Below are 13,924 nucleotides of genomic sequence, written 5' to 3'. Positions count from 1 at the left end.
ACAATCTGACAAATGACAGAGATGTTTTAAAATTTCTGATCCAAGAAACATACTTTTTTATTAAAAATAATTACCTTTAGTGTGGTATTTATACACAATGGAATTCTATGCTGCTGACAGAAAGAACAACATCGCCCCACTTGTAAGGAAATGGAAAGACTTAGAAAAAATCATATTAAATGAAGTAAGCCAGACTCAAAGGAACATAGGCTCAATGGTTTCCCTCATTTGTCATAATCAGTAGAAAGCTTGGGCTCTCCTAGCAGAGATTTACAATAGAGCAAAACCTAGATACATAAGGCCATATAGTATGATGGTAAATGAAAGGACCTCCAGGATATGGAAAAAAAGCCATATAATGAGTGATTGTTGTCCTTAATGTACTATGTTATCTCTCATCTCTTTTGCTGTCCCTTGGTTATCTCATATTGTTACAGTATTTCACTTTGTTATCTACTTGTATATATGCTTATTTGGTTATTTGAAATAAGATAGGAAAGGAGGGAAAACAAGATGAGGGGCAGGGGTGGGAGGAGGGAAAGGGGGACCAAGATATGAGAAAGGGTATCAATGTATGTGAAGTAATGCACCTTCTCATCTGGTGAATATAATGTAACCCTTCTATTAATTACAATAAAAATATATGGGAAAAAAGTAATTACCTTTAATATGTCTTTTTGATGTACTGGTCGACTATTTATAAAAATGAAACTTCTCTCTGGGGTTGAAAGACTTGTGGAACTGTGGTCGGCATCATGCTTTGGAAAGAATCCACTAAGATAAACCTGTAATTATAATAGGTACAGAATACTCAGTGTTGACAATATAGTTCCAAAGATCAGGCTATATGCAATACACTAAAAGATATAAAAAGCCATGAATGAGATTTCCCACCTAAGGCTTAAGACGCATATGCTTTCTGATAATCCATGAATTAACCTTGAATAAAATGCCGAGGCATACTAAATTGGTACTCTTTGCTTCTCTTTTTATAATTCCAAGGAAAAATGAACATTTAAAAATCCTTTACGAATGGTCTTAATTTCAAATATTAATCCGCCTACATTCTCAGCTTACTCTCACTTAAAAAAAAAAAGAAAAAAGAAAACTTCTTTACATTGTGACTTTTCTCTACACTATGTTTTCTTTTTATGAGTATGCTACAAAGTCAATCTACTGAATTTCATTTCTGAGTTTGATCTTCACTTTGTTTAGAAAACCTTTCCAAAGGAACTTCATCTGTTATTTACATGCTATCCCTCTGTATCTACAAATGACAAATAAGAAGAAAATCAAGGCTACTAGGAAAAAAAGAAGAAAGAAAGAAAAGAAAAGAAAGAAACAGAGGGGAGCTTTAGGGATTGAAGGTAGGAAATGTGTTCTTATTTTTACCAGCTAAAAACAATACAGGGCATTGCTACAAACAGGTTGGGAGCTAGACTCCACTATAAGCTATGTGATTTTGATCAAGTTTTCTAAATTCAGGTCTATAATATTATATGTAAAAAAATGGAAATAGATGTGTTGTTTATCCATTAAGAAACATTAATAGTAAAAATGTAGCTTAATATAAAGAAAGCTAAATTCTGATGCCAGTGGAAGTGTTCTTTTTAATTAAACAGAAACCATGAGGCTCCTTATCAACATAGCTGGTAGGCTGTCACCTATGTCTAAGGCTTACACTGCCCTGGAAAGTAAGTGTTTAAAGAGATGCAGTACTAAATTTAGAACACTAAGTGCATTACTGTCACAGTGCCAAATTGTACTAATTTGAAAAAATAAATTAATAAACCTGGATAATCCATTATAAAATGATACCACTTAATTAACTGTAAAACTTCACAGCATTTATAACTGGCTGTATAATTTACCAGGTAACATGAAACTTTTCTTAGTGCACCTGCTGGTCATCAGGGAAGACCTGTTTAGATTCTGAAAGACTTATGATGGGTGGGTTAAAAAATATAGAAAAAGAGACAGGGAGAGAGGGAAGGAGGAAGATACAAAGAAAACGAAATAAAGAAAGGGGGAATGTATAGTAGAGAGCTGAAAGTTTGTCTTTTGGTTTTTTCTGCTTTCATGCCTTTTATTTCTTTCTCAGTTTGTTTTGCTGGTTTTTCTCCTTTTCCTTATCCTCTAAAATGGATGATGGTCTCCCTGAATTCTATCCTCAGGCCCTTCTTTCTTGTTTTCTCATTAAATTTCTCTGAGTAAGTGGAACACTGGTAGTTCAGGCCTGTAATCCCAGCTACTCAGAAGGCTGAAATCTGAGGGTCATGGTTTCAAAGCCAGTCCCAGCAAGAAGGTCTTGACACTCTTATCTCTGACCACCTAAAAACCAGAGTAGAGCTGTGTCTTAAAGTAGTAGTGTGCTAACCTTGAGCACAAAAGCTCAGGGACAGCACTCAGGTCCTGAATTCAAGTCACATGATGAGCAACAAATTTCTCTGAATAATTTCATTTGCATACATTCATGGCTTCAAATACCCAGAAGTGTTGCTAAGACATCAGTGTCATCTTCTTTTTTGTCCCCCCGCCCCGAATGCTTATTAGGATTCTTAAACTGTCACTAAAATAATCATACTGCTAGATGCCATTGGCTCACTCCCAAAATTCTAGCTACTCAGGAGGCTGAAATCCTGAGGATCCCAGTTTTGAGACTCTTATCTCGTGGAGGTGTGGCTCAAGTTGTATAACATTAGCCTTAAGTAAAAAAGCTAAGGGAAAACATCCTGGCACTGAATTTACACCCCAGTCGTAGTATAAAAAAAAATAAATAAAATCTCATCCAGATCAAAACTTTAGAAAGTATTTCATCACACTTCTACTCTGTTATTCAATGAACAAATCTGTATTCTTTATCATAAATTCCTGAGATTTACAGTTTATCAAATACATTTCTTTTCTATCGTCATTGTACTGAATAAGCCCTGGCTAGTCTCCTAATGCTAATCTCTCTCTTATTTCTATAAACAGTTGCCATTTTATAGGTAATAACTTAGAAATTACATTTCTAAAGTAATAATTTAAATACTCTCAAGATAGTGAAACAAGTTCATGTGTAAATTCTCATACCTAAAAACTATACAATAGTATAAAATCAATGTACAAAATAATTTCAATTGACATAACCATATAGAAATAAAAAAAGATGCTAAGTATGTAAAATATATAAAAGGAAGTAATGGCTAAAGGTAACAGAAAAATGTGTTGTCAATTAAATTCTGGTATAAATTTTAAAATGCATTCAATACAAGGAAGTGGTTTGAAATCAGTCTTTCCATTTGAAATAGGAAGCTCAGATAGCAACAACTTAAAAATACTATGACCACTGTCTGGAGTTGCCTGCCAGAGTAACAGGAAAGAACAGAGACAATTCTAAAACTAAGAACAAGGGTGAGTCAAGCTGGCCAGAAAAAGGAGTCAGTAAAATTTTGGCGGGTTTTGATTTGGGACTAGAGAGGGCAGTCAGGATGTGCCAAAAAACAAAACAAAACAAAAAACAATCATAACCCCCTCATCAAAATATTTTGCCAAAAAGTATCAAAGCATATAAAATAGGATGTTCTTTCAGGAAAATGGGAATGACTGAATGGTAAAAGCTTTGAAACTAGTGTGTGGGTGTACAAGAGACTGTGACAATAAATTCTGAATTTCCATTACACACATAATTTGGGAAACAAACATCAAGAAGTACTTTAAAGGAATTCACACAAAAATCAGCATAAAGTAAATGCAAACAAAAATATTAAGAAGAATACAAATGTCAAGAAGGAAGCTAGGCCTCAGCTCATACCTGTAGTATTAGCTACAGAGAGTTCAGGAGGACTGTGATTCAAGGCTATTCAAGGGAGATAGTTTCAGAGACCCCCACCTTAACAAAGAGTTAAGCACAGTGTCATGCCCTTGTCATTTTAGCTACATGAGAGGTGAAAGTTGGGGGACTGAAGTTAGAAGCAGCCCAGGGAAAAGACTGAGATAATCCTCTCAATTAAGTAAAGTTAGCTTTTTATGATACACTCTCAAATCCTACTTAAATGGGAAGCATAAATAGGAGGATCAAAGTCCAGGTCAGACAAGGTGAAAAAGTAAGCCCTACCTCAAAAATAATCAGACCAATAAGGGCTTGAGCCACAATTCAACAGGTAGGTTGTCTGCCTAGCAAATGTGAAACCTTTTGTTCAAACCACAGTACCACCACCACCAGAAAAATAAAACAGAGTAAGAGAAAAGCAAAGAAAAAAAAAAAAGAGAGGGAGAGAAGAGAAGAACGAAGATAACACAGGGCTAAGAGCATGGCATAAGTGTTAGGAAAAATAAGTGAGAGAGGGAGCATGAAGAACTGGATCAAGGCAACAAAAGACATCCTGACCAAATGCTTAGCAAAAACTGTTTACTGTAGTTAACTCAGTTGAGGCCACTTTAATAGAGATTCTGCTGGATGTGGTGGCTCACGCCTGTAATCCTAGCTACTCAAGAGGCTAAGATCTGAGGACTGAGATTAAAAGTCAACTGGGACACTAAAATCTGTAAGACTCTTATCTCCAATTAACCACCAGAAAACGAGAAGTGGTGCTGTGGCTCAAGGGGTAGGGCAGTAGACTTAAGTTGAAGAGCCCAGGGACAGTGCCCAGGCCCAGAGTTCAGGTCTCACTGCTGACAAAGAAAGAAAGAAAGAAAGAAAGAAAGAAAGAAAGAAAGAAAGAAAGAAAGAAAGAAAGAAAGAAAGAAAGAAAGAAAGAAAGAAAGAGAGAGAGAGAGAGAGAGAGAGAGAGAGAGAGGGAGGGAGGGAGGGAGGGAGGGAGGGAGGGAGGGAGGGAGGGAGGGAGGGAGAGAGAGAGAGAGAGAGAGAGAGAGAGAGAGAGAGAGAGAGAGAGGGAGAGAGAGAGAGAAAGAAAGAAGGAAGGAAGGAAGGAAGGAAGGAAGGAAGGAAGGAAGGAAAGAAAGAAAGAAAGAAAAGAAAGAGATTCTTCACATATAGGGTTGATATAGATAAAATGTAGACCCTTCAAATAATGGGAAGATACACATATAAATTATGGGTCCCACAACTCAAAGATGTGATGTAAAACTGAAGTAGGGCAAGAGTGGATAGCCACTAACAGTAGGGAAACAATTTAGGACTACTTTTGGCAATGGATAGGAAAACACAAGACTTGTTCAATATCAGTCAAGTGTACAAATCTACAGAGCTCAGATTGGTGGACTTTCCTATTTTCCTAGCACTCAGGAGGTTAAGAAGAATTGTGAGTTATCAGGTTGGGCTACAATAGTAGTGACATAAATGTCTCAAAACCTTGATAACAAGAAAAGTATTCCTGACAAGATTCAAGAAAGAAAGAGCAAGTAAGTAAGGGGGAATATTACCCAGCAGTTTAACTGTCAAAAAGTATAACCTACAGTTAACAGATTAATACAAAAAATTTTGAGGATATGTTCAAGATTAAGACACAGAATAAGTGAATAGCAAGCTTAATTCTTTTCTTTCATATTATAAAGACAATTTCTAAACTGAAAGCTATTTTTAAAAAATTAATAAAAGCAAAGAGTGAACAGAAAAGGAAGACTAGGAAAGGTTAGCGTGTTTCTTTTTTTTTTTTAAATATCCTAGAAGGAAACTATTTTAGCAACTTCATTAGTAATTCAGAACTATTGTATACCTGAGATTCTTCAGAATGGTACTGTAAGGATTCCATGTTGCCCATAATAGCAGTCCCCAGAACTGACATGAGGGCCATCTTGTGGTCTGCTACTCTACTTTTCTGCCATATAACTGCCTATAGACAAAAATGATAAAGACAAGTTTTAATACAACTTAAGATTTGCTAAACTGAAAATGTTAGGTTTTGTTTCTGTCTTTAGTATTCATCTTCATCTTATATTTTCAATATAATTTAAAAGAGAAACATGAAATATAAAGTCTGAATAAACTCTGGCTTTGAATATTAAGCTACTTACCTTGTACCTTCCCTTACTTCTATTTTTTGCTTCTCTAAAAATAGCTATTGCTAGCCATCTTTGGAAAAGATAGCTTCATTAAATACTAATTCTCTTTCTCTTTTTCCTCCTAATATGTATATGTATATTTGAAACTAATATATAATTGAATGTTTAGAGACAAAGAACTATACTAGAGAATGACAATAGACAAACAGACATACAAATTTTGGAAAAGCATGTACTTTAAAATTACCTTTATAACTACAGAGAACTTACAATTAAATTAACCTTTTATACATGGCAAATACTAAATAATGAGCTTGCTTTTTTTCAGGACATACATGTAGCAGGAAGATTAAGAGAAACATGGTCAAGAGAGACTTGACTTTAACTGTGAAATACATGATTAAGTTTGAAATGCTATAATTTTTTCAATTAATAAGGTCCAAATATAGTCAACAGCCCTTGAGAAATTATCAGTGTAGAAATAATTAATTCACTTAACAAATATTCATTTAACATGTTCTAATTTTTAATAAAATGGGTAAAGGACCTAACGGGCTTAGGAGAAAGTATCAACACTGGAGGGTCAGGTGAAGAAACAAGAGTGACAGAAAAAGAGTGGCCACAGAGGTAGGAAGAACAGTAGGATAATGTGTGTTTAAAGGACATTTAAAGAAGAAAGTGCTTTTATTTGCTTCATGTCTAGAGAGCAAGATAGTATAAAATACTCAGCAATCAGAAGGGTAACAAAATGCTTAAAGAAGTGGTGAGCTAAATTTGAGTATTGATATAAAAAAGTATGCCTCACATTGCTTTTAGAAAGCTGGCTGGGAAGTGCAACCTGACAGAGCAATGCTAGGAGGTAGAAATACAACAAAATACAACACATCTACTGAGGAAACAGGGAAGAAAGAATAGGTACACTAGTGAATAGCTTTATAGACTCAGTGACTGAAGGTTGAGAAAATTCTTGTTTCGTTATTTACTTATTTTTTTTGCTTTATTAAAATTTTTTATTAACACTGAGTTTTTGTATCCTATTTCAAATGTCATGTATTCAAGAAAAAATCTGTATAGGCAATCACTGGCACATAAATCTAAGAAAATAACTAAAATTAAGCTTTGTATGAAATAGATATATATCGATCTATATATCAATATGACTATAGAATATATATCCCATCATAGACTTATATGTCTAATATAGATGTATTTGTATCTTCCAATTCATGTCAATGACCTGGAGTATCTGAGTATTGAGTCATCCCATTGTATTGTTTGGATCTAATACTCACATATCAAGGAGACCATGAACCTATTTACTTACTTTTTAAATGAAAGATTTCAATATAAGGTTGAACAGGCAATAATTTAAATAATTAATGGTTTTAGAAAAGATGTAAAACAGCCTTCGTCAGAAACAGAGAAAAACGGAAGAATTTCCAGTTAATACCCAACTGAGTTGGTCTTTCACAAACTATGTTGCTAGGAAAAGAATATAGGACAGAAGCTACTTACATAATAAAAGAAGTTTTCAACAAAACAAGGTGATAAACTATAAAACTGTAAACTATAAAAGAATAAAGTTTTTTAGTGATCTTGATAACCAAATTGACACATTCTTGGAAAATTCTTCCATTAAAAAAAAAAAGTCTAAAAAGGTAGTAATCTATCCAAAAGGTTCCCCCCATCCTTTTGTGTATCTCCCACCCCCCTCATTTTCTCAGAATCAAGTCTGACCAAAGGAAATCCTTTAAAAATAACATACAACCAATAACATATATAAACAAGTAGTTCACTGATATTATGAATGACAAAATGGAAGATGACATAAACCACTTCTGTTGGTATGTTGACTACTTCTTGATTACAGCCATTTGTAAATTATGTTTGAGAATCTCAAAGATAGTATAATAAATACATAGTAAGACAAATCATTTAATATGCAATAAATAGGAAGACTTTTCACAAATTCTCAGAACTCTACTGATGATGGATAGAAGCTATGATTTATGAAGAATGTATTGCCTATTAGGCCTTACTATTATAGAAATTGTTTTCACAATTTCAGATAGGTATTATTATCTCATTTCACAAATGGATAAATTTGAGCAAAGTATTTAACTTAATCAAAGAAACACCGAGAGGTATGTAACCAAGATTAATGTCTCATTTTTTCTGCCTCTGAACATCTCATTTTTTTAAATTGTATTTTATTGTCAGGGTAATGTATACAAGGGTTATAGTTACATTTATCAGATAATGCGTATATAACTGAACTTCTCATTCTTTGCATATTTCTTTCTCCACTACTCAAGGATATCAATACAGAACCATCTCCAAACCTTAACTAGTAATTTCCCCAAAGTAAAATATCTGATTAAAAAAAAAAGTTCTACTGCGCTTGTTCTTTCCCACAAGTTCTAATATGTATGTTTTCAGTTAGATTTTGTAAATTTTATAATTTCCTGTCTAATTTATTATCAATTGCCCATTAGTTATTTACAAATATATTGTTAGATCTTCATGTATTTGAGTAGTTTCTGTAGCTGCTTTCATTGAGGATTGTATTATGATTTGAATACTTAATAAAGTAGAAATTATTTTCAAAAACAAAGTTCTATAGCTATAAAATTTGCTGTGTTATCTCTATTTACCTTAAGGATATTAATTCACAAAACAAAATCACTTTTTTAACATAGTCCTTTAAAGAAACAACTGACCCTAGAAGGAGGGTAAGGAGTAAAATCAAAATCCTCCAATCAAAGAAACCACATCAGAAGAATAAAGTTCAAAAGACTGAGAGCTATCCTTTTATCGTTTTACAATCAAATGAATCTACCATATAATTGTACCAACTTTTATTATATATATTATATCTAAGGATTTCCACATGATTCTATAATATACTTGTTATCAACCTTTATTAAGCAGATTATATTTAAGGATGTCTAAGTTTCCAATAACTTGCATTCACTAATACTGGTATAACTATAGATACTAAGTAATTAGTCTAAAAATGTATCACAAAATGGCAGAGCTAGGAAAAAAAAAACCTCAGGTATCATCCTATTCTAAGAGTCAGTTTTCCACTCTCTATTGTTTCAGAAGTGATCTGTATAGAAAAAAATATAGAGAGTACATTAAACCAAAGCTAAAAAATAGATTGCATATAATTTTAAAAACTAGATTTTAGATTCCGTGTGCATATTTCTTAAGCAAAAGCTAAATAAAGTAGGCTATTCAAAATGGGAACTGCTAAAAACATGTACTCAAGACCTGAGCACTATCTCTAAGCTATTTTGTCAATGTTGGTGCTCTACCACTTGAACCTCTGTTCCACTTCAGGCTTTTTAGTGAGTAATTAGAGATGAGAGCTTCATGGAATTTCCTGCCTAAGCTGACTTACTGTTAGTTGTTTTTCTGTTTTTAATTCTGTGAAGGTATTTTTCTCTCAAAGTAAATATGATATACAAAAAAAACCCCAACAAAGTAAAGGTTGTAGTAATCTTCCCAAGCTAAAAAGGACACATAACATGCTTCATTAAAGTGAAAAGTGGAGCTACATTGACAGGCAGCATGTTATCATGAGAAGTTTGGGTGTTATACAGAGTAATAAAGTGAATCAAGGGTCCAGAGTATTGAGGATGAAGAATATGAAATATGATTCATTTCATGGTGAGAAATACTAATATGTACAATAGCAATTTTTATACTAGTAATACAGCCTGGGAGATTTGGTCAATTTTTAAGTCACTTTTTATCAATGGGATGTCTGTACAGACATCATATACGTATGGATACCCAGGGTCTACACTATGCAAAATTCACTCATTTTTAAAGTTAAATTTAATGGATTTTAGTATTTACAAAGTAAGTAAACTATCACCATAATTTTAGGCAAAAAGTTTATCATTCCATGATAAAAATCTCATATTCATTAGTAGTGACTCCATATCTGCTCCCCCAAATTACTAATCTATGTTGTCAACATGTATTTGATGAACTTTGGTAGTTAATTCAAATATGGAATTATACAGTATATAGGCTTCTGTGATCAATTTTCATGATTTTTAAGGTCTACTCATGCTATATTATATTAGTACTTTTTCACTTTCAAATAACTGAATAATAAATATTCCATTATATGCATAATCAGCTGAATTATCATTTTACCAGTTAATTGGTATTTGAGTTGTTCCCATGATTTGGTTATTAAAAATGCTACTGCTATAAACATTCATGTACATTTTTTTGTGTGTGAAGGTATGTTTTCATTTTTCTTAGGTGTACGCTGAGGGTTAGAATTCTCTCATTACATGGTAACTATGCTTTTGTAAGAAATTCACACTGTAATCTCATTCACTTGTATTTCAGACACTAAAAAGAGAGGAGCAGAATAATTTCTGCTATTATGGCTACTATGTATTAAGTCAACTATAAGATTGTGATTTAGGGACAATATTCAAAGTAACAGGTCATAGATACAAAGTTCTGAATGATCTATAAATATATGAAAATAAAATGTCTTACATGAGAAGTCCTCATAATAAGGAATCATTGTAGAATAAAAATGTACAAAAATTTTACTTCTTTAAAGTTACATTAGCTCTGGTAAGTTTCTCTTTTTTTTTTTTTTTTGCCAGTCCTGGGCTTGAGCTCAGGGCCTCAGCACTGTCCTTGGACTTTCTCAAGGCTAGAGCTCTACCACTTGAGCCTCAGCACCACTTCTGGCTTTTTTCTATGTATGTGGTACAAGGAATTGAACCCGGGTCTTCGTGCATGCTAGGCAAGCACTTTAACCACTAGGCCAAACTCCTGGCCAGTCTTTTTTTTTTTTTTTTTTTTGCCAGTCTTGGGCTTGGGCTCAGGGCCTGAGCACTGTCTTTGGACTTTCTCAAGGCTAGAGCTCTACCACTTGAGCCTCAGCACCACTTCCAGCTTTTTTTTGTCTATGTATGTGGTACCAAGGAATTGAACCCAGGTCTTCATGCATGCTAGGCAAGCACTTTAACCACTAGGCCAAACTCCCGGCTCCTGGTAAGTTTCTCTTGCACATGTGTGCGCGCACACCCACACACACACAGACATGTATTTTGGCAATGTTGGAGATCAAACCTAGGGCACCATACTATACTAGACAAGCACTGAACAAATGAATCACATCCTCATAAGAGTCACGAGAACATTTTAGGAAAGTGCTATCAAAGTTCAAGAAGTAATGTACTTACTACCTCATGAATGTAACGGTAAGCTCCCTGTATATCACCCTGACAATAAAATAAAATTAAAAAACATTTTAAAATCTTTAAAAAATCTAGCACTACAACATAGCTATAAAACCTGAGACGTTAATATAAACATCATATTGTTTATTAATGTGATGCTATAAGACCAGATAGAAATCTTAGTTACTGGCTAATACAAGACTGCTATTTCACGTTACATTTGCAGTAACACAAAGTGCCTTTGTGGTTCAGGGGGTAGGGTGGTAGTCTTGAGCTGAAGAGCCCAGGGACAGCACCCAAGCCCAGAGTTCAAGCCCCATGACCGATGACAAAAAAAAAAAAGAAAGACAAAAGGAAAAAAGAAATGTGACTCTTAAGTGTTTAAATTTGAAGTTGAACATAACTAGTAGGATGAAAACATTAGTTCACAGTAGGCAATTATTGCATCATATCAGAGGTTAATTTAGGGCTTTTATTTCTTTATTTTATTAAAACTGAGCTTTTACATTAATTTAGGACTTATAAAATAGATGTATTTAGGCTACAACAAATGACAAAAAAGTCTGTTTGCTAATAATAAAATTTTCCTTATTACTCATGCAATATTCATTTTCAAAACAGGAACTATTATTAAAGTGTCAAACAATTAAAGGTAATAAGCAAGAATTGATAATCCAGAAGAATTTTTAATTACATTTTCTACATAAAATGATTTTTTAGTTTGTCTTCTGTATCATTACATCTACATTATTGTCAAAAACAGAGATTATCCCTTTACTTCCTGAAGTTTTTTGGTGTATCTTACTCTTAGGCTAAAAGCTTAACAAGAGCTAAAAATACACACAAACCTCCATATGTTTTCTATCTAGGTCACACAAAGTTGGAGCATCTGGATGTGCCAAGTAAGAATCTGACTCTGGTCAGTATGATGACAGTGCAAAAGCACATCAAAAATATATTATTACACGCACACCAAACTGGGCTTGATTGGAAGTAGCCAAATATATCTCATCTGATTCCTGCTTCACTGACATATATTACTGAAAAAAAAAATGAGGTTAGATAAGAGTACTCATCATTTAACTAGTAAACCTCAATTATAAAGGGAATCTGTGACCAATAGGGAAAAGCAAGTTGCATATAGATGATGCAAAATTAAGTAAAAATTTTCAATGCTAAAACTGCCTAAACAAAGGGCACACCTTGTAGAATATGAAATAAAGAGTATATGTTATTGGCCTAAAATACAATTGCAATAGTTTGAATGTCTCCCCAAAATTCATTTTAAACTTTCATTGTCATTTAAGAGGGTGAAGGGGTGGAATCTTTGAGAACTGATGAGGTCAGGGAACACCCTCCTATGAATGGGCTGATGTGTATCTCCGTAGAATAGGCTGTCTATCTTGGGGTCTCCTGGTGAAAAGAAAAAGTCCAATCAATCTATCTATCTATCTATCTATCTATCTATTTATTAGTTGTGGGGCTTGAACTCAGTGCTGGTCTCCTGGTGAAAAGAAAAAGTCCAATCTATCTATCTATCTATCTATCTATCTATCTATCTATCTATCTATCTATCTATCTATCTATCTATCTATTAGTTGTGGGGCTTGAACTCAGTGCCTGGGCACCATTCTTGGGCTTTCTTTGAGGCTAGTTAGCTCTACTACTTTATCCACAGCACCACTTCTGGATTTTCCATATGTGTGATACAAAGGAATCAAAACCCGGTCTTGTGCATATTAAGCAAGCACTCTAGGCCAAACTCTCCACCTCAATTTTCTCACTGTATAATATGCTTGTTTGTCATATTTTGATGCAGAAAGATGACTTCACAACCAGATATGAACCTTCAATCTTGAATTCTCTAAGTCTCTGTACTTATGAGCCAAACAAACCTATTATTTTTTAACTTACTGGCAGAAATGGGCTGAGAAAGTAGCCAATTTTTTCTTGCAAATTATATGCAAAAAATGTACTACACGCACTTAAATTTCTTAAAGTAAGGAATTTTAACTACTTCTGGGTTCTTAATGAAGCTGGGTGGGTGCAATGGCTCTTGCCTAGCTACTCAGGAGACTAAGATCTGAGGATCAAGGTTCAAAGCCAGCCTGGGCACAAAAGAACCTGAGATTCTTAACCTCTAGAAAACAGGAAGTAAGGCTTGGCTCAAGGGTAGGGTGGTAGCCTTGAGCTGAAATGCTCAGGGACAGCGCCCAGGCAAAGTTCCAGCCACATGACCCACAAAAAAAAAAAAAAAAATTAACATAAGTGAATATCTTGGTATCTACCCCTGATTATATATTTGTAATAGTTCTGGTTTGGAAAAGAGCAAAAGTACAAACAGTATAGAAGGGCAACTTTTTCCAGCTGTCAATAGAGTAACAATATGAATAATAACAGCCAATCACTAAAAGAATAGCTAATTGTACAATGATATAGATAATTCATGATATCAAATCCAGTGATATAAATAAAATGACAGATTATTCAATCTTATAAATTATGGAAAGATTATTCTGGTACGTTCAGAAAAACAATACTATTTTCTACTAACATAGTATTAATATGGTTTGATTATCCATAAGCAACCTCAGAATTTCAAAACTGAGTCTATCATCTTTTAATTTTACCTTTACTTAAATATATCTAATTTTACTTTATTTAAATAGAATATTTATTTTTTTCTCCTGAGGACTACAAAGAAATTAGTATCATACATTTTATATAGCGAGCAATACAAATGAGAAACTAAG

At 33.7% G+C, this 13,924-nt stretch overlaps 1 protein-coding gene across 3 annotated transcripts in view; it reads right to left on the bottom strand.

Moving 5' to 3' along the window:
* The window catches only part of Pms1 (PMS1 homolog 1, mismatch repair system component), a 75,993-nt gene that overhangs the window by 20,037 nt on the left and 42,032 nt on the right, over positions 1-13,924 (bottom strand). For all 3 annotated transcript variants that reach the window (XM_090354471.1, XM_090354473.1, XM_090354472.1), the window contains 2 exons: positions 5,661-5,777; positions 663-785 (listed from right to left, as the gene is read on the bottom strand). In XM_090354471.1, coding sequence (XP_090210597.1) covers positions 663-785; positions 5,661-5,777 — 240 coding nt within the window. The remainder of the gene's footprint in view (positions 1-662; positions 786-5,660; positions 5,778-13,924) is intronic.

Source organism: Megascapheus bottae, chromosome 21 (genome assembly GCF_031878675.1).
Source record: "Megascapheus bottae isolate mThoBot1 chromosome 21, mThoBot2.hap1, whole genome shotgun sequence".
NCBI lineage: Eukaryota > Metazoa > Chordata > Mammalia > Rodentia > Geomyidae > Megascapheus > Megascapheus bottae.
The sequence above is the reverse complement of the archived record's forward strand: the minus strand, read 5'-3'. Positions and strand labels throughout refer to the sequence as shown.